Source organism: Corvus cornix, chromosome 14 (genome assembly GCF_000738735.6).
Source record: "Corvus cornix cornix isolate S_Up_H32 chromosome 14, ASM73873v5, whole genome shotgun sequence".
In the NCBI taxonomy this organism is placed as follows: Eukaryota; Metazoa; Chordata; class Aves; order Passeriformes; family Corvidae; genus Corvus; species Corvus cornix.
This window is the reverse complement of record NC_046344.1, coordinates 6404587-6425842: the sequence shown is the minus strand read 5'-3', so window position 1 is coordinate 6425842 and position 21256 is coordinate 6404587. Positions and strand designations below refer to the sequence as shown.

Genomic DNA, 21256 nt, shown 5'->3' with positions numbered 1-21256 from the left:
GGGGGGTAGGATAGAAAGCCACAAACATGCCCCTGGCCTTCCTCTTAAAACAGCTTTGAAAAGAGCATTTTATACACAAAAGGCAGCTGGTTATGTTTTAACAGACTCTTGTGTAAACAGAAGTGCTCAACAGATGTGCAGTGCCTATCAGAGATGGTTATCAGCATCATTTTCATTCCCAGAACCAATAAAACTGGACATCATGCCTATTCTCTGAGCCATTTACCTACCTCAGAAGACAAACTGGATTCTCTAATATCTGCTGTGGGATTGATAAAAACCTGATCTCAAAAGAATTGAGTATTAGAAAAAGAGAGAAACCAAAATGTCCAGCTACTGCAGCATTTCAGTCTGCAAACAGGCTCTTCACTGATCTGAAACTGCAAACAGACATGTCAAAGTGAGGGAAGGGAAGGCAAAAAGACTCTGAAGCAGATTTATATTTAGCAGCAGGTTAGGTGGAGAGAAAAGGCTCAAGGACAATGGCAGGTCTTTTCTTCCTTGAGCTAAACCCCCAATGCATTTTTGTGAAAGAAAGCAAGTCTTCTGCTTTTAACTGCAGCCCAAAACTGCATTATGTCTCCTGGGTGCTTTGACTTTTTTTCTTTCCTTTCTAAATCTCAGCACATAGGCAGCTCCAGGGCTCAGTAGGAGAAACTCTTAAAAGCAGGCCTGCAGAAGTGAAGAGATCAGTTATTCCCTTGTCCCCATGTTGCCGGAGCTCCCCCGCCCAGGCAGCCGCGGATGAGATTTCACGCAACCAGACAGGGCCTTTTTAAACAGCCTGAAAGATTTAAAATCCTCCAAGAGCAAGCAGAGCATTCCTTCTGATTGAAAAGAGAAACACAGAAATGTGCTTCAATTCTTCACAAAGGTCACAGTAACCTTCAAAATTCTATCAAACATCTTCCTCCCATTTCTATTATCTTTAGTAATTTGTAACATTCTTTACAAAATATACTGGAGTTTCTCAGAACACAAATCCCAATGTGAACATGATGCAAGCAATCTTTGCTTAGCTAATTTTTCCTAGGCTGCTTGAAGTTTCCAAAGTCCAGATGTTTTTCCAACTGTCTTCCCTGTCCCACTACTGCAAATACATTGGTCCTTTCTTTAGAATTACCATTTTATATACATTTTCAACTTACTCAGTGCTTCTCAGTCCATTTTTTCCAAATAAATATACACATACTTTGGATTAAATTACTTACTGTATTAGAAACATTACATTAGAAAGCTTTAGAAAGTATGTTCACAAATGCAAGCGTGCTGAAAGCATGATATGTTTCATGAAACATTACATAGCTTTAAAACTGTGGAAAAAAATTCAAACAGTTTCCTACTTGCAACCTCTATGGCTACACCTCCAACCCTGTACCATTAACAACCTTGTACCATTTACCATTATTTCCAACCTTCACCATTAAAATGTTACTGTGCATTTAACAGCATAGGAAAATGCCTGATAATCTTAATTAGAGCTTGTCAGGGAGCTAATTTTAACCCCCTACTACCCCAACCTAAAAACAGCAGGAAAAAAATTGGAAGAACTGTTGATTTTTATCACCTTTACCCAAATACTGGCCAGCCAGAAGCAGTTACACACATTTCAGAGAACTCTTTGCTCCAGACCACTGAACTCTTAAGCATTAAACCTTTGAGATGCATTTCAAACCTGCTATTTGACACCACTGGAGAAAGAAAATCGCTTTTCAGAGCTCATATGAAATTGAAGAGGTCCCATTTAGAGTGTAAAACATGAAGCAGGAAGACATCACTGTGCTGCTTCTGCTAAACCAGATTTACCAATAGACTGCTTTGGTTAAGGATGCACCAACTACAGGATTTCCCTTCATGGGATCTCTGATGAAGGCTGAGTTGAGACAGTATCAGTGATTTCTCACTACAAACATATTGTCAAAAAAAGGATGGTGTTTTGTAGCAGTTACACAGCTGAATCATCACCAGTACCTGAAGCGACAGAGCAGATATCCTTCCACAGTGAGAAAAAGGTAGTGTAAAATAAACTGATTTTGTTATCCCAAAGCTTACAGAAATCTACTACAATTACCAGTGGAAAAACAACACAGAATTTTGAATATACAAGGCAGCGACAATTTGGCTCCAGAAAGGATTTCTGGAACTCACCTATGGTGCAGTTTGTGGTTATTTTTCTCCGCTTGGGGTTGTGTCGTAGCAATTCTAACTCTCTCTTGGTCGGCTCCCATGTTGAATACTTCTCTCCAATGCCTAAGCAGATGAAAAGAAAGTTTCAGGAAGTTCTTTAGTAAAAGGATTTAAAATTCTGCTCAAGTCAAAACTTTCAATGTGCTGTCCATTAGGTTAGATTCAACTTATGCACAACTACAAGACACCAATTGCTTTTTACCCCTCCTCAAAAAATATGGTTCAAAAAGGTATCAACAAATTTTCCAACAAAGAACAACTAACATAAGAAAAGAAAGGTACTTCTTTACTTATAAAGAACAGCTAGGCCAATAAACTTTCCATTATTGGCTTATAATCCTCCTTTCAACTAAAAAAGAAAATCCAGCACAAGAATAAACTTGCTTTTACTCAAAAGTACATTTCTTTGTGCTCAGAGGAGGTTAAATGACAGAACCAGCACTGATGAACTTTGACAAGTTATTAAATAAATTTAAATGGACCCAACTTAATGGACAGATAATCTTTAGAGAACAGCAGAATTTAGTAATTCAATACACTAAACAGTTACTACATGTCTTAGGATATGCCATTACATAGAATGGCCCCTCCTTACACCATTAATACAGGATTAGACAAGTTTTAATTTTTGAGATTCACTTTGCTGACATATTTAAAGTCATCTAAAAATGAAATTAGTAGTAGGTTTAAACACCACCCTCCCTCCACCAACCAGACAAAACTCTCCAAATATTGAACTACCCTTTCTCATGAGCTAAAATCTGTCATTATTCTCTTTGAACACCAACATTGCATTTCCAGTAGATTTCTTTTGCTCAAAGGAAAGTGCAGTAGAAATGAGTCAGGTCAGTAATATGGAGACTAGATTTGAAATCAGCACAGAGCTGTGTTCAGTGTAAACCTGACACCAGAAAAACAGTGAAGACTCACGTGCTGACCAGCTCAGTACTGCTGCAGCTTCCTATGTAGCACAGAAATTGCTGTGCAAGGTCAATTACTGTGAGTCACAAAGGCATCTCGGTATTAAAAATAAAGAATTATACGATGGCAAGCAATCTATTCTAAAACTGAGGATTAAAGTCAATTAAGAGTTATTTTTCATAGAATGCATGGAGCAGAAGCAGCGCTGTGCTACAGAAAATAAATTACAAATCATACATATGAAAAGGATAGTAAAAAAATATAGCTGGAGGCTTACACATTCTGCATAATATACATTAAATTTTAATAGCTCTTTGATCTTCATTTTCAGAAATAGCTATGCTTGTCAGAAGCTACCCTCCCAAAAATGTTCAATTCATAGTTACTACTGACCCTCCAGGTTCTAGTAACAGAAGGTCTCATTTCTGGATTCTCAAGGACTAGAGAATTCTTATTTACACAAATACACCCATCTCTCACTTTATTTGATTCAACAACAGATTACGCAAGGAGCTTAAGGAACAATAACAGAATCCCTTTCCTTTATCCAAGGTTCAACATCAAGCTACACACCAGGGAAAACAGAAAAGGCAGGGAATGACTGAGACTGATGAGATAACACAGCTGCAATGCTTTGGACACACTGTACGTCCGCACAGACCCTTTGGAGACGCACATACGGACACCTCACAGAGGATGGAACACTGGCTTCCAACAGGTTTGGATTGGATGTCTCCAGCAACCCTGGTGATATTTGTAATGCTCCCTTAGGAATTTATATAAATTCATTGGTAACACCGTGTTAGTACCAGCAGTGGCTTTGTGCAGCTGTCAATTCCTGTGTTTGGGTTCACTGCAGTTAAAACATGGCCAAACACAGTCAGTCAGTGAACCCTGATAATAATCAAAAAATACTCCCTTGGATATGTTTAAATCCTCGTTTAAGTCAAATACAACAAAATTCATACCTGGAAACACATGTGCACTTAACTTTAGGCATGCAATAGTTCCACGTTTATCAGCAGGACTATTCATATATATTTATATATATATATATCTATATATAATTATATAGTTTAAATGCTGTAGAAGATGGGGACCAAAACATGTCACAAGAGCAACTCTAAGTTAAACATGACAGACTGGATTATTTTTAAGGATTCTGGGTGAATCAAATATTGTTCAATAAAAAAATGAATGAAAGGAAACAAAAAATCATGTGCAATTAATGCCACAAACAGAGCAAACCAGACAGAAAATGTTCTTGCAGAAGCCTTTCATTAGAAGGAGCACAAGTTAAGTCAGACACAGAAATTAAAACATGTTCTGTTCCAGCTATATAACTTAACAGGAATGCTGGGGTTTTATTACTCTTGAAAATTTGGAAAAGGCAGAGCCATTTATTAGGAATGGTTTGATGTTTAAAAACTGAAAACAACAACAAAAAACAACCAAAACACAAAGAAGGAAAGAGGTTTAATAAAAGGTTTAATAACACTCACAAGCATGCCAAAAACGCCAATATAAACTACCTTAAACAAAGATTTGCAAACCATGCACAGGTCACCATTTACAATTACAGGGAAGTAGTGTTAGAGAAGTGAAAATTAGTCTTTTTTAAAATGCTGCTATAAAATAGCCAGAGACTCAAGTCAGCATGTGAAATCTCCATCTAAGAAATTATTTTATTGGGTGAAATACTCAAATTGGCACTTCTCAGAGACTTCATCAGGACATAGGGATGACTGAAGGAAAAGGCAATGAAGGCTCTAGTTTATAAAAGTCACCATTTTTCAGTCATTGTTTACTTTGCTAAACTTCAGCAAATTCCAATTTTTCCCCTCCCAAAAATTCAAACATTAAATAGAACGAAGGGCTCTGTGTATTCGCACCTCCCTTGTTATTACTATTCAATACCTAAGGAAAAAAAACTGGCCAGGTTGCAGCTTGTTCAGAGTTACATCAGACAACCCTGAACTAGAGCTGGACTGGGGAACTCAGCACACTGGAGGTTAATACTGCAAGAGTACGAAATGAATCTCATGATATTTGGGGGTTTTCTTAAAGTTTTTTTTCTCCAGGCATCATGTTGTTATGTGAGCATCTATTAAAGTAACACCCTTCAAGCACTGTGGAGAGAAACTTGAAAATATACTGCATTTACTCTTCAGTTTTTAAGCCAATTACAGTTTCTGCAGACTGGATTCACTTCTGAAGTTCTTCAAGTGGGCAACAAGATCTGAGGTAAATTAACTCTGTGATAACAATATAAACCCAAGACACTGAGTTTGGGGTTTGTGCTCATCTTGATGTTCAGTTTGGGAAGGGATCTCTCAGATAACAAGAGGGAGGGAGCACATGGATTGGAACAATAGAGAAAGAAGGAAAAAAACGGACATAGTTCTCCATTATTTCTCCCATGTACCTCCCTTTCTCATTCCTTAGATAAATTTGTGAGGAAACACATGGTTTCATAATAAAAAAACATAAAAAAGAACCTATGCCATTACTTCAAACAAAAAAAATGTCTACATTGCAGACTCTAGTAATTTAAAGTGTTGTTGTCTGTTCCTCCATTTTCTATCTTCACTGGTCACTACAGATTAGTTCTCCAGGGACAGAAGATGCAATGTGCATATTCATACAAACATGCATTTGTATATATGTATTTAATATGCCATTCATTAATCAGTACAGCTAATCAGTACAGAGGCATCCTGCCTGGCAGCTTCTCTGTGTGATTCTTCGACCTTCTCTGCACGACTTTGTTCCTCTGGTCATCTTGGACCACAGTCTTGTAGCTGTTATTCCCTGGAATATAAACTACAGCAGACTGATGTCCACGGCAGGACAAACTGGCTGTATCTCAGTCCACAAGGGAGAAACGTACCAGTTGATAAAGACAACATAAGTATGAAATTACTCTTTAAATCTGCATATTTAAAAGTAAGGAACTGGGGGAGGGTTCCTCTTCTATGCATAATGAAGATGTGGTATGTTGTTGCAGCTGATTAATTTGGTGCCCCGAACAACACAGATTGAAGGAGTTTCCAGAAAAGATGCAGAACTTGAATGAAAGGTTCTTAAAACATATTCTCATTTTATCTCGCTTTGAAAACCAGTGCTTTGTTCTAAAGCATTTTAAGGTGTATTTCCTTGTTCTAGGACTCACTATCCTCCTTTCCTCTGACTCCCCTCAAACAGGGAATAAACAGGAAGCACACCGGGACCTGTAGTAAGAACCAAGTGAAGGCAGCTATCTTTTGAGACAGCAGAAAAGCTCTCGTTAATACGATGTTAGCTGCTATTTTTAAAACTGGAAATGAGGTTAAGAATGGTTTGAAGTCATATCAGCCCTGACTATGGCTGTCACATTGAAACAGGATGCCATGGATTCTGGAAGAGACGTTACTAGACAGAAGTCATCTGTCTTCAAATACAGACTTTCCCACTTTAAGAAAACATACCCCCCAGAGGCCACTGGAAATGGAAGATGACAAGCTTTTAAAACTGATGCTTACAATCTACCCAGTTTAGAATAAATGATACTTCCTTTCCAAACAAAAAAAAAACCCAAAAAAACCCCCCACAAAAAAAACAAAAAAAAAACAAAAAAAAAACAAAAAAAAAAAAAAGAGAAAAGGTTTGTTTTGAAGAGTTCTATCAAGGAAAGGGCATATGAAATCAAGTCTGCTGCAATTATTCAATCATTGGAACATATCCAAACAAGAGGAAAACGATTTGCACGATAAAACTGGCATTCTTAACTGTGATTCATGTCTAAAATGGCAGGATAATCAGCAAAGGGACGCTTGTTAGTGAGGTGCGTCGCCAGCCCACGCCTCTTACCTGTCATTGTACACTGGTAGTGAGAAACCACTGTTGGGGTGAAGGCTAAAAAAGAAAAAATTAGGGAAAGCAAACTGAATAAAACAAATGTGTGTACATATATTTGTGTGTAAATATTTCTACATAGATACTGTGCGTGTACCATGAAAGCACAGGTGTGTAAGTAAGCTGGCATGATCTATTAAAAAAAAAAAAGAAAAAAAAAAATCACACACAAGGGTGGCATTTCATGTGAGGGGAACAGATTTATTGCCTGTACCACGTAAATAAGCCTAAAGGAGCAGACTGTTACATTCTCTACCTAAAACAGATCTGACTTTTGATATTATGCAAGTTTTGCAGGATTAATGTTAGATATTTCTATAACTTTTTTGCAATTAAAAATAAAATATTTTTGCTATAATTAGGTGTGGCGCACATGTTAAACCCACAGTCTGACTCCTGGAAAGCAAGAACTAACATCTCTCTCCCATGGCCTGCACTACTCTCTCTAAAGAGCTCTTTCTTCCCCTTACTTTTTTTTTGCCACTGAACAAATGGGAGGGACAGGTATGATTAAAAACAGAAACAAGAAATTCAGGCAGGAAAACCAAACCTTGTAATTTCCAAGCTTTTCGTTGTTCTTCTTTGGCAATTTGTTCCATGTCTTTGTCGTATATGTAATCTTGACACATAAAGCAGTATATACCCCCATACAAAAGGTCTATGGCTGCAAAACAGAAGGGAAGTTGGGGAGGAGGAAAAAAGATGTGAGTTCATAAACCAGAAGGCATTTTAAAGCAGGCTTCCAAGTCAGGCACTCTTTCTTCCAAGCAGTCCACAAAAGAAGAAAAATCTGTACTTTAGAATCTGGAAGGGGGGGGGGGGGGGGGGGGGGGGGAAGATAAAAACCCAGATATTTTTCCAGTTTCAGTGAGTTATTTAGTTGCTTCTGGCACAGCAAGGAAACTGCGCAGGACAACAAAGCATCAGCTGCCTTCAAGCTGTCTGTAATTCACAATTTACCTTTCAAACACCCGAGTTACCAAGAGGCATCTGGACAGTGACTGACTACAACGCACGCAGAACCAGCCCCGTAAGATGTGACATATGAGTTTGAACTGTCTTTTTCTAAGACTTCAGTAATTTCTCTTCAAAGCCATTAAAATAATCAGAAAGCACTTAGTTAAAATCCAAATGAAGGCTCAAACAGAAGACAGCACTGCAAATTCAAAGCTATTTCTCATGGGGAAAATTTTCTGGGGCAGTTTATTCCACAGGTTACTTCTGTCTCAATTTTTCATTTCACACACCCTTTCAGAACAAACAAATCAACACTGACCAATGTTAAAAACATTTTTCTTGCACAACCTTAAGCAAAAGAAAGCCAAGAAACAAAATAAATACCTAACTGAGAAAGGTAATTTTACTCCAACATATACAATGGAAAACATGCAAAATAATCCTAGTACACTGATGTCCAGTACATAGATATGAAAAACAGCCACAATCACAGGAAAGTTAAAAATCAGTGGGCACTAACAAATCCTACTAAAACACAATCTGCACCAGCAACAGTTAAGAAACACATCAACCTTATCCCCCAAGTGTAGAGCTTTAATACATTTCGGTTTTTAATTCCTTTTATTTCCAGATAAATAGCATTATTAGAATAGCCTTACTACTAGTAGAATAGTCTTACTACAGTGGAAACTTGTTTTAAACACAGGAAACCATTACCACATCAGGTGGCCTGCAAGAAACAGCACTGAATTACTCTGAAGTGCTAAATAAGCCAAACCACATGCCATGCAGCAGGAATTCTGCCATGGATCTCAGCAGGCAAACGCAGGTGAAGTCTCTGTGCTGCCCCATTACTGGGGCAGTGCTTGTGGTGACGTTTCTTGGTAAAGATCCTTTCTAACCCCATCTCTTCCATCCTTCATAGCCTCTACTCCCTCACAACCTGCTGCCCCCTCTCCTTTAGTCCTTTGCAAGCTGGTTTTTTCCTCCTTCCCCCTTTTTAAAATCACTTTTTCAACTATTATGTCAATTGTTTGTTACTTCTCCCATTATGCAATAAACCCCAATTACTTCAAACAGTTTTTTATCTTGCTGATGTGCTCCATTCTTCTGTTTTGCCTGTTTGGACCACACTCAGTTTGTGTAAGAAGATAAGGACTGTGTTACTTCATGTAAAGTCACAAACTCAGGATTTTAATTACCTTCTGTTATGTCCCAATACCAGAATATTTCACCCTGCTAACTAGAGGACTGAATAAACTCCTTTAGCAGAATATCCCAAAAGAAGACAAGACTCTGAGCTGTGGTGGAGATCAGTAATAAAACACTGTGTGACTGGGGGGGTGGTTTATCACAACTTACAGAGAATTAGAGTTCCACAGTGTTTACTCCATCATTCATTGCATTACCAGTTCTGCACAGTTTTCTACAAGAAAAAAATTGTTGAAGATTCAAAGTACTGGTCTTAAAACACAAACCCAAATATTGTTCTCCATATATTTTTAGAACATCCCACAAACAGACCCCCAAATAATAGAACAGGGCTGGCAGAATATTGAATAAATAGGACTCTGTGACCACTAATAGTTACAATTTACCATTAGAACATGTAGGCATAGCTGTGCTCAGAGGATTCCTTACTTTTCCTTTCTTCCTGGATTTACGAGCCTGAGCAATGAAATAGAGATGTCAAGATCTAAACCAACAAGAGACCACCTTGCACAAACCACTTGTTGAGAGCAGAAGGAATTTCTGGTGTAAAGGAGCAGAAAGTTTAACAGAAACACTGGCGGAGTTAAAGCTGTAATTGTCCAGAGCCTGATTAAGGACTCTTGAGGAAATACCCTCTCTCCAGCACACTTATGGGAACAATGCAGTTGTACATATGCCAACCCTTCCAATGTCTTTTTAATGACTGCAAGGGGTTTTGGACAAATTACCTCAAGCACCAGTGACAAGGCAGCCACACAGGCCTGGCCACAGCATGGAGGAAGGGCAGGAGTTTCTCATGGAGCCAGAACACAGCTGCTCAGGAAAAGAGTCCACTAGGAAACTTTGGAAGTTAATTCTTTCAGGTTAGTATAATTTGATTTTTTCCCTTGAAATACACTTAAACTTTCTTATGCTGGTTGTCTTGAGGTGAAGAACAACAGAGGAACCACTGAAAGGACTGTTTTATGGACAGAAACTCTTCCCAAGTGAGCAATTCCTTAGCACTGACTGAAGTTACACAATATCCAAAGAACAAAGTCCACACAAAACTTTCTCCCTCAAAGGACTAGAGGGAATGAAACAAATTTCATCTCATTGTGAAAAATGCTAAACTTTTTTTGTTTTAAGCCAAATTGCCATGAAGCTCTATCCCAAACTGAAACACCTGGCCAGAAAATTCCATAAAAAACACAACAGTGAAGCATGAGAATGCACATATAGCAAATTTCACCACTGGTATTTGCATTGATATTTGGGATCACAAAACTAACAAAAAGGCCTCAAATTCAGAAAAAGTTTGGGAACTACCAACCTAGGAATAATGCCCAGGTGTTTTGGATTAACCCACTGGCAAGTCTGCCATGATGCCCCACATTCCCCACAATGAACATCTCTCTTAGGAAGCTCCTCCAGAATGGCTGCTACTCCCAACTTCCAGGATCTGCTCTTCCTAACACTACTACAACACTTCTCTCAGGAAGGTACAGGGGGATGAAGTCAGTGAACTTCAGTTTTAGCTTAGTACACATGCAGAATTTATTACCCTGGAAAAATAAAATACACATTAAGTAGAAATCTACCTTTTGCTTTCACAAGGAAGAACCAAAAGCAATTTAAAATAATCACAATGTCATTTTATTAAATTTGATCAATCTAGATTCCTGGTTTAGGAATTCAAAATACCTACTTGGTGATCACAGGCAGAGCAATTTAAGAATGAAAAGACCTCTTGGAATGTAACATTCCCCTTTGCTTTTATACCTTCTGTGCTGGAAACAAGCTGCCCTTCCTTTAAAGTCTGATCTCCTCATACCCCTTTACATACAAAATTGTACGCAGCTGCAATGCAGGAGAGGAATGAAAATACATTTTATTTTTCATTTAAAAGTAAAACTATCAGTTTAGAGAAACAAGGAGGCAGCACAGATGATCATGCAGGAATGACAACAACTTTATCTACTGGTGCAAGGAACACTAAGTTTTAAAAAACAACAGCTCAGGGGTGAAAGTTTAAATCTGGCAGCAAAAGGTTTTCAAACTCTCCATCTGGGAGCCAAGTGTTTTACTTAAGCCCAAGTGCTTTATTTTGCCAACTATATCCACTGATGGCCTTGTGAAAATATTAAAGAGACCAGAGATGATGGGAACACAACAAAAGCAGGGAAGTGTGCCACATCCAGAGTGTGCACATGCACGTCTCATCCAGGTAAAAAAACTTGGATGTTCAGTTTTTGAGAGACCCAGGTGAAAAGAACTGATTTTACACAGCTGGGAATGAGATACCTCACCGTAATATTCAATACCATTCATCAGACAGGAGATATTTGTGAATCATGTTTTGGTATCATCTCCCTTGGATCACTGGGTGCACTCAAGTAGAAAAAAAAACCATCCAGCAGCAACTCAAAATTCAGGTCAGTTTTCACCTGTACTGAAATTAAATCCATTGTGAATTTCTGTGACTCAGTCTTGGCATATTATCAACCTCAAATCAACACACACAGTGTTCTATGCAAGTCACCTGCATATTCTTCAACTTCTGTAACAAAGGAAGCTAAATTGGCAATTCTTCTAGACCATGTTAAGCCAACATCCAAAGCTAATCTGTGCTCCCTGATTTCTCACCTTGAGCGTTAATCATTAAACCCATTCCAGATAATTGGCTCAGGTTCCCAAGAAGTGATATGTTAAACTTCAGCCAGTTCTCCACTGGATCTTGTCTCTGATCTATCAGCATAAAGTAGGCATCTGATTGCCTTCCTCCCGATTTCCTGGCACGTGGAATCTGCACCACAGGTCAGAATTCCTGAACTGATAAGAAGGGAGGAAAATAAGCGGAGAAGAGACTACTCCTGCTAAATTATGATTCAGCCATTGAGAATTGCAGGTATTTACTGTCAGGGGGAAAAAAAAGACCCAAAACCAAAAACAAACCCCAAACTTCCTTCTGTTGCCAAAAGTCCAGCCTCACATACCAAATCTTTTAATCCACATTAAAAATGATGGTCATAGTCAAGCATTATCCTTCCCTCTCACATTCAGTATCTTCTCCTAATACTCGAGAACTATTCCATTAAGTGTTACTTCTTCTTCTTTTTTTAAACCAGAAGCCAACAGGTGAAAAGTGTTTCTGTGGCTCTGAAGTCTCCAAGATGCCTGTTGGCCCCATATGGATCTAGAATTTTAATGTTTAAATTCAATTTGCCTGCAATCCAAACATGGCAAGCACCCAATGCTATGCTGCAAACCACTTAACACCAGGAGCCAAATGGGCAGCCCCTGTGCTGTACACTCGCTTCTGTGATGGTTTAGAATAGCATCCTACAACTCCATATGAATCCAAGCCAGGAAAGGTAAGACGAAGAAAAAATGTCCTGCTATCCCTATGGAATCTAGACAGCAAATACGCTTTTAACTGTTAATTTAGAGGAGTCACAGTGTGTCAAACCACTTTATGTTAAGTTGTTAGGAGCAGAATATTAATTCCAGCTCCTTGACCTCATTCAGAAACACCTGTATTGTATACACACAGTACCTACATATGTGTGCATGCCCCAATATGCTGCAGAGGAGGCTGTAGCATTCCTATACTTAAGCTGCCCTATTATAAAATATATTTTGCCTTTTGTGAGTCTTCTCCCTGCCCTCCTCTGACCATACGACCTTCCACAGTTCCCCTCTTTGCAGCAAACCTTTAAAAACTGAGAAGAATTACATCCTCCTGCTACAGCACCTCTTCCTGATCTCTCAAAATATTACTAAAATATATTAAAGAAGAGAAATTGTTAAACACTCCCTTACTTAATCTTGCTGGGTTTTTTTCAGAAATCTGGGGGAAGAACCCCCAAATCACAGTCACCAAGTTTGGAGCTGCTGCACATGATGTGATACAAACTGCTTATACTCATCTGCATATTCTCATCTGAGCAACAGTGGAGACTTATGTAAATAACAGTATTTTCAGTAGAAGCAGTAGCAAGATCCAGAACTGCACAGAACTTTGTGGCTGGGTCTGAGGCAAGCAGATACATCCAGAGCTGGAAATACACAGGTAAATATTCAGCAAGTTGGTTTTCTGAGGGATAAGAATATTCCAGGTATAGAGAGAACTCTTCAGGAGTCTTTTCTGATACTAAAAGGAGCTTTTGAGGGATGGCTGGCAGGAGCTCATCACTTACCTGCACCTTCCAGAGCAGCCCCCAGCAGAAGACATTTCCAATGAACTTTCCTGCTGCCACCTTATGAATCCAGTCTGGCTCCAAGCTTGAGCTAAGGCACAGGAATGCCATGCTGGAATGTGCCTCACATAAGCAAAAGAGGATTTCCCTGCAATACTTTGCACAATACATCCCAGAGCAGCAGATACTGCTAATGCCAATTGGGAATATTGAAAGTTCAAGCCGTACCCTGCAACTGACCTGTGCATCCAAAATGCTTTCCTCCTTTTCCTCTTCTTCCAATCAATGATCTTCCAATTGGCATCACAAGGATATTATGTTGAAGTGCAATATTTTGTACCTTCTCCCATCAAATTTTACCTTTTTTTTGCTGTAGTCACTGAGGTTATTTAATTCACAGGGCTACCCAGCCTTCCTCAGTACAAATAACACCTCTGAACTTTGTGACCATCAGGAATGTCATACACAGACAAAATTCCTTCTCTTCAGTTACTAGAAAACAGCAGTAAACCAGGACTGGTTCTGCTAGTTAAGTCTGTGTCCTACACACTCTGCTTTCAGTTCATTCATCAACTTCCCTTTTTCTTGCCTCTTATGCACCATGATTCTCATATTGATCCCTGCCATTTCTACCTCAAGTAATAATTTCCAAGGGGGCAAAATGTCAAATCCTTTACTTGATCCGGTCAGGTTCAGTGTATTTCCTTTTTTCTGTGAAAATCAGTTATGTTATCAAAAAAGACATATTAATGTGATAGCATCTACCTCTGACAGAACTGCAAACACTGTTTGTGTGCTGCTTTCCATTCACCTTCATCTCCTCAACAGGCTTCTCCACACCATCACCAAGTAAAGCATTAGAACTCAAATCAAGAGGCTGGTAAAATGCCCAGATGACCTTCTCTACCCCTTTCTGAGCCTGGATGTGAACAGAAAAAACAATCTAACTGCTACTCCAGCAGTGCAGTAAACTGTGCTGAGAACAGCTTTAATTGCCCTTTCCACATAGGGTGTTATGAAAATCTTTGCTGTTTAAAAAAGAACTGGCAGAAGCAACACTACAGTCAACACCTTCCAACTCAAATGAAAATTAAACAGCTTTTACTGTCATTCCTTTACAGAAGTGTTCTGATTCTATATATTAAATTTCAGACAGGTATGCAGTAACAGAAGTGATCAGATTTTTCCCTTTTACCAACTTCAGTACAGAAACCAGCTTTCTGTCATGTTTCCTCTGAATCAGATGAAAAAAATTAGTTATTTGTTTTCCAGAGGAAGTAGAAGCTTTTTGAATTGTACCAAAAATCCTCAACTTAATCTATGAGCATTATTATTAGGCTCACCCACCCAGTTCCTCTCACCACAAATGTATTTATTGGACTGAATTTTACATCAGCATATACTTAAAAGAAAACAGTTCCTCAAGAAACAGTTTGTGATCTAATAAATAATGAATGTACCCTAACAGGACTAATTCCATAATGAACTGTTTGCCAGTGTCCCTAGAAATGGAATAATAGTTCAGTCTTCCAACTCTCTCTCGTTTAGTCTTTAAACCACTGAACCTCACTCCTGCTAACTCACCTCCCCTCTATTCCTGAACTACAGAATGAGGCCTCAGAGCAGATCAAGACTTCACCCAAAACCTGCATCAGAGGTGCTGTTTCAGAGACACTGTTCAGGTGTTACAAGTGCATCTTTAATAGAGAGAGGCACAGCATGGACATGCACAAGTTGGCTCCTCAGCAGGGAGTTTAAATAAATAGCTTTGCACAGAGCTTTGATACCATAACTGAACTAGTCTAACTCAGAATGGCCATCTGTAACAGACTGTCCCAAGCCGTATACCAGTGGGTTTTCCTGCAGCTAAGAGTATGTGCATATATTAAAAAAGCAACATTATGTAACAGAAAATATTCACTCAGAAAGAATACTAAAACTTCATTTGGTGTCTGCCCAGGATTTTACAGTCCCAGTCAGGAAACTGATAAATTAATCACTGCTACAGTTTTGAGATGAACTTTAAAGCACCAACATCTCTTCTCTTTTAGAATTACTGTTCACAGACATCTTCCTGCTCCTGCTACTCTGGGACTAAGTTAATGTGTATTCTCCTTCATTGAACAGCTGTAGAAAAGAGAAGGAAGAGACCATCAATTTTTACAAGGATAGAAACCACCAGCAGACTCCCCAGGTGCTGAACCTGATTTGGAAGGATTATTGAGGAAGATGACAGAGTATGTTGATGGCACATATTCATTTAGGATAATAAAAATAGCTCCAGAAGGATTTCAAGTTACTTAGCAAAGAGGCAACAGCACAAGAGTGAAACTCCAATCACTACCACTAAAGAGGAAGACAAGTACCACCAATCAGAAAAGAAGTTTTGGAGTCACTGAGTTTAACTCCCAAGTAACAATACCAGCTTTGTTTTGAACAGCAGGTTTAGAAGCACAAAGTAGAAGTCATGGAAGCATTAACTAAGAATGCAAGTCATTAGGCAAGCAAACTCTCTTAATCCAAAGGGTTGCACCGGAGATGGACACATTAGAACTGGAAAAGTGAAGTATGATGAGGATGTTGAGAATCATATAAGAGTTGCAATAAGAAAAGTTAAAAATAGTTCAGGTTCCTACAGGTGGGGAAAAGGAAACATCTGCCAGGATCAAAAATACAAAGAATCCCAGAAGAGATCAGTAAGGACTTTGCTCTCACCATTTCACAACTCCTCACAAAAGACACACAGAGCCCATTGGGAATATCAGCCTGTCCTGGAGATTGACTGAGAGAGACTGTGCAATGCAGAGAATAAAAAAAAAGCAGCTCCTATAGCTGGATCTTACCTCACCTACCTGTCACCCACATTCACAACTCAAGGAATACATTAAATTAAGTACAGTGTTATTAATATACATTGAACAGGGAGGCAGATGCAAGAGCACAGGTATCACTGTAAGGTCAGATTGTGAGTGCCTAATTTAGATTGTTCAGGGAAGCAGAGATAGCAAGGGATGTATTTAAAACCACTCTGGAATATGATGCTGGAGCCTCCTGAAACACACAGCAGTAAGCTGCAAACACATCCCTTCCATGCTCAGACAGCTGTTACAGCTGAAATCCATGGTATTTCTTACAACTGTGATTAAATGTGCAGCTCCTGCCTGTCTCCATGGAGACTGATGTTGGCTCAGCAAAAAGTCACCAAGTGCTTTAAAATAATTCCTCTTCGTTTTGAAATTTCAAAGCACTTAGCTTGTTTTTGCCTATCAGACGTTATTTTCCCAACTAAAACTGCAGCAGGAAAAGCAACCAAAAGCACTAGTAAAACTACAAAAATATTTTTAAAGCTCATTTCACATGCAGCTGGAAATGAAACACCAAAACATACATTAAAAAAAAAGAGAAAGGAATCTCCAAAACTAGAAATCGAGCAGTCGCTTGCACAATCTTCACGTTATGTGTATTTGTGCACCAAGTAATTTATATTTAGCTGCAGAAGAATCCTTTTTGGGATGATTCAGTAAAGTATTTTGTGCTTTGGCTTAATTAACTCTTGCCCTTTTTATCTAAAGGCTGTTCCTTTTGGGAAGTACCTTATCTGACACAGTCTTAATTGCCTAGTGCCACGACAATAACTACAACAGTCCTTAAGCAAGAGCATCTTCAAGAATCTCCCTCCTCCATCCAGTTTTGGTTTTCCTTTAAGAAAACAGAAGCTAATTCACTACAGCAGACAACAGCAAATTCTACCTCACACAAAAAATAATTTGAATTTAAGCTTCCCAAACACATAAACAGCAGCTGAGAATGTGTGTAGTTATAAAGCTTTTTTTAAAAGTTCTCCATAAATATGTTTAGTGGTAAAAAAATTAGTGTTTACAAAGTGTCCACAGATAAACAGGTAAATACTGTTGACAGTCTCAATTTAGCACAGTATTTTTTTAAACCTTACATGTAGCCATAAACTTGTATTCGCACGAAAGGTTGTTTTTTATATATATATATATATTTATACACACACACACCCCCACCCCTCCCTTTTACCAGAAATTCTTTGAGTTTACCTCAAATTTGCGCTTCTGTGTTGGTAAATATTCCAAAATAATTTCAGCTAATGAATCGACTTTAAAAGCTCTTTGAGACCACACTCTGCAAAAAGCAACTAAAAGATGTCACAGAGGGTTGGTTTGGTACTTTCAGTTTTCAAAAAATGGCTGAGGTTGGCAAGGACCTCTGAGGTCACCTTGTCCAGCCCCTGCTCCAGCAGGGCCATCCAGAACACCCAGGCTGCCAGGCCCATGTCCAGAGAGATTCCGAATATATTCAGGGATAGACCACAACCTCTCAGTGCAACTTGCTCCAGTCCTCGGTCACCCTTACAGTTGTGTGATGATCAGACAGAACCTCCTGTATTTCACTTTGTCCTCGCTGCCTCTTGGACACCACTGGAAACAGCCCAATGCACTTTTTTTAACCCCTCTTTCAGATATTTGTACGCACCCATAAGGTTGCCCTGAGCCTTCTCTCCTGTGAGCTGAACAGTCCCAGTGCTCTTAGCCATACCGTGATGGAATTTTCAGTACTATTTTCCAGTATTCTATTTTTCAAGACATTTACAAACTTAAACTATACCACTACTGAGTCTCATCTTTTTCTTTCTTGACACATATGGAGGAAGAAACTATAACGATCTGCTGGTTTAAATCATCTTTTCCAAAAATAGTAAACTTACACACCCGTTTCTTAAGCGCAGGAGTACACAGCACTGTTGGCCTTCTGGAGCTTCTCTGTCTTCATGGAAAATAAAGACAGTTTGTTCCATAAGCACTTAGGATAAATTAAATTAGGAATGGTGGCCACGCTGGTCAAGAGCAAATTTGTGCCATGAAATAATGCCTTTTTTTTCCTGTTTCTTACATCACTCCACCAAGAATATATTTTAATTTGGAGAAAAATTATATCCATCCATTTTAAAATGGAATTTTAATACAGAATATAGATCAGGATTTTGCATTGTAACTCGAAAATGTTCTAAACTATAAGCAATAGGTAATTCAAAACAAAACCAAAGGCTTTTGGTTTTGAACATGATGTAGCACCAAAGCTGACAGAAGAGAAGAACTTGTTGGCCTTTAACCAGCATTTTTTAAGATGGTTGAGGGAAAAGTACTCCATATCAAATAAACGGTTTTCTTACTACTTAGGTTATTGACCCCACTAGAAGTAAGAAGCCAACACAGAAAAATGAAGAAAATCACCCCCTCAAACTTCAGCAGTTCAAATAATTCTGATTGCTACTTGATTAGTCTTCTTTGTGACAGAAATGATGGGGTTTTTCCTCAGCAAGAAAAGAAGTGATTATGACCTCCTGAAAAAAAAGTTTACTGAAATAAATGTTCTAGTTCCAGGCATTAAACCCACCATTTTTAACACTTAGGAAAGAAACCCACAAAACTCTGCCTCCTCACATTTTTATATATGACATTAATTCATAAATACCAAGATACTAAACAAATTACAAGTTGTGAACATAAACTTAACAGTGATGCAACGGAAGTTTAAGCACCAAGTTTAGAATAATGCCACTAAACTAAACCAGACTACAAATAAAACTATCTCTCTGCCTAGTGAGGTAACTACAGGAAAATATCACTTTATTGGACTGGAATGGACAGGGATAACACAGAGGGTTATGAGCACCATTAGGATAAGAACTCACCTAAATTGTGTCGCTTTGTCTTCGCGTGCTCGTGAATATGTTTCTTTGTAAAACAGCCAAAGAAGACACAGTAGAGGCAAGAGTGGAGTCTGTTCAGGTGGGCACCACACATATGACAAATGCACGACTTTGCCTGAAACAGCAAAACAGACACAGATTGTGAGTGACAGAAACACATCCCCAAGTCCAGGTAATCGGGTGCAGCTCTCACTGCTGCCTTTCCCTTTCACTCGGTGCCTTTGGAATGCTGCAGACCAGCAGGGAAACAGCTCTGTCCTCACACAACAAAACCACCAGTTGGACAAAACAACAGAGAGCACCCTTGCATTTCTCCAAGATATTTCCTATAGGTCCTATCAGGGAGCAGGTCTCAAGAGTCAGATGACCACCAGAACCCAGGGAAAGCAGCTGCCCAGCAGGGAGGTTAAGTGGTGAAGAGGCAGGAGCTTGGGTGGTGGGACCACAGCAAGAACTCTGCTTTTTCAGAGCACTGACCTCCTTGATGCACTCAAAAGCTGTAATGTAACTTGAACATTAAAATGTGTGTGGGTATATGATATTTCATTTTTCTGCTGGGAGATTCTGCCAGATTCACTCGTTAGAGTTTTCTACATTAGTCCACCAAACAGTGGCACAATATCAAATCCATACCAGCCAGAGTTACAGAAGTTGCCTTTGCTATTCTGAGACTGGCTTTGAACCAGAAGCTGAAAGCAACGGCCTGAACTATTCCCCAAAACGACCCAGAATGGGGAGATGTGAGGAAAGTTGCCGTGATTGATCGGAAATTAATAAGCACACACACTTGATATGACAGTCTGCAATAACAATACATTTTAACAAGTGAGGCTTAAGGAGCAAAAAAAGTCATTGGAAGGTTAAATAGACTTTTTGACTCAATCATAATTGAAGCACCCTAAGCCAACAGCACCCAAACCCATCTCTTAGCATTAAACTAAAATACTTCCGTTTTTTTTTTTTTAATTACTCTGTCTACTAAGAGACTTCAGAGAGTTTTGAGAGTAAGTCTTTTGCTCAACCACATTGAAAGTAATTTAGGTTCAATACCATCTGACTGGAAGTTACAGACAGGAGAAATTCCTCACAGTAAATTCACATTTCATCTCAGACAGAACTGCATTCAGACCTGAGGGCAACTGAACTTTTGTAACAGCTAAGAGCTACGGGGGAACACTTAGAGGTATGTCTGATTTTACAGCCTAATCTGAAAATACTATTTCTTTGCTTGTCAATACAGAAGGATCCTATTCTCTTCATACTAAGAAAGTAAGAATTGGGATTACTAAAATCCTAAGATATCATCTAACCCAGGCAGTGCATTTCATCAAAAACAACCCACAAAGTTCTTCAGTAATATTTGCCCAGTCTGCCACGACTTAAAATTACTGCTGAATAAATGATGCACAATCTTGTTCTCTAGTCTGGCATTTTTCTCTCAGAATATTTCTGGCTTTTTAAAAAAATCATCAAAGCAGCTTGCAATATGTTGCACCATGTAATTTATTTTCAAGCTCCTACAAATTAAGACTTAAATTCTGAATCTCACATGTTGTGTATTCAAAGTTATCATAAGTTGTTAGGGGAAAATGTAGAATCGAACTCCACACACCTACAGAAAGAAATATTTTAAAGTAAGGCCAAAAAAAATTCACCACCACCAGCACAATTTCCATCTTTAGAAAAATGCTGCAGAACTGTCAAACTGTTGCCTAACGGCCGCTCATCGGCTGCAAAAGCTAAATAGGATGAGCCTATCTGTTAAGATTGCTGCTATGACAACAACTCCAGCAACCAGCTATTTTACTGAGCCAGCTAAAAATAAATCTTTTAGCATTAAATGTATTGTAAACACATGACATAACAAGCATGTAAAAGCTGGTCATTTTAGGCTAAAAGGCAGAAAATTCATATCTGTAAGAGTTTTTACTGCAATGATAATTAAGAGAAATTGAAGAATGTAAAAGAAATGTAGTGGTAAGTTGAAAGAGAAGTTGATTCACTTCTTGAAAGCAAGCTATTTTATCCATATCCTCTATTTGTTCAGTTCAGCTCAAGATGGGTTTTCAAAAGTTGTAAGAAAACAAGGTTAAAAGATGACAGAGTGTGGAAAGAAATCAATATCAAAAACCATAGTGGCTATTCTTAACCAGATTAGCTGTCTGCTTTT

At 38.7% G+C, this 21256-nt stretch overlaps 1 protein-coding gene across 4 annotated transcripts in view; it reads right to left on the bottom strand.

The window, feature by feature from the left end:
- Positions 1 to 21256, bottom strand: part of USP22 (ubiquitin specific peptidase 22) — a 96483-nt gene that overhangs the window by 44208 nt on the left and 31019 nt on the right. For 2 of the 4 annotated variants that reach the window (XM_039560118.1, XM_039560116.1), the window contains exons 2-5: positions 19069 to 19201; positions 7553 to 7666; positions 6958 to 7002; positions 2149 to 2250 (exon numbers count right to left, since the gene is read on the bottom strand). In XM_039560118.1, the coding sequence (XP_039416052.1) occupies positions 2149 to 2250; positions 6958 to 7002; positions 7553 to 7666; positions 19069 to 19201 (394 nt within the window). Of the gene's footprint in view, positions 1 to 2148; positions 2251 to 6957; positions 7003 to 7552; positions 7667 to 9321; positions 9386 to 19068; positions 19202 to 21256 lie in introns of those variants that run through there. The other 2 variants (XM_019281686.2, XM_039560117.1) reach the window with 2 other exon arrangements.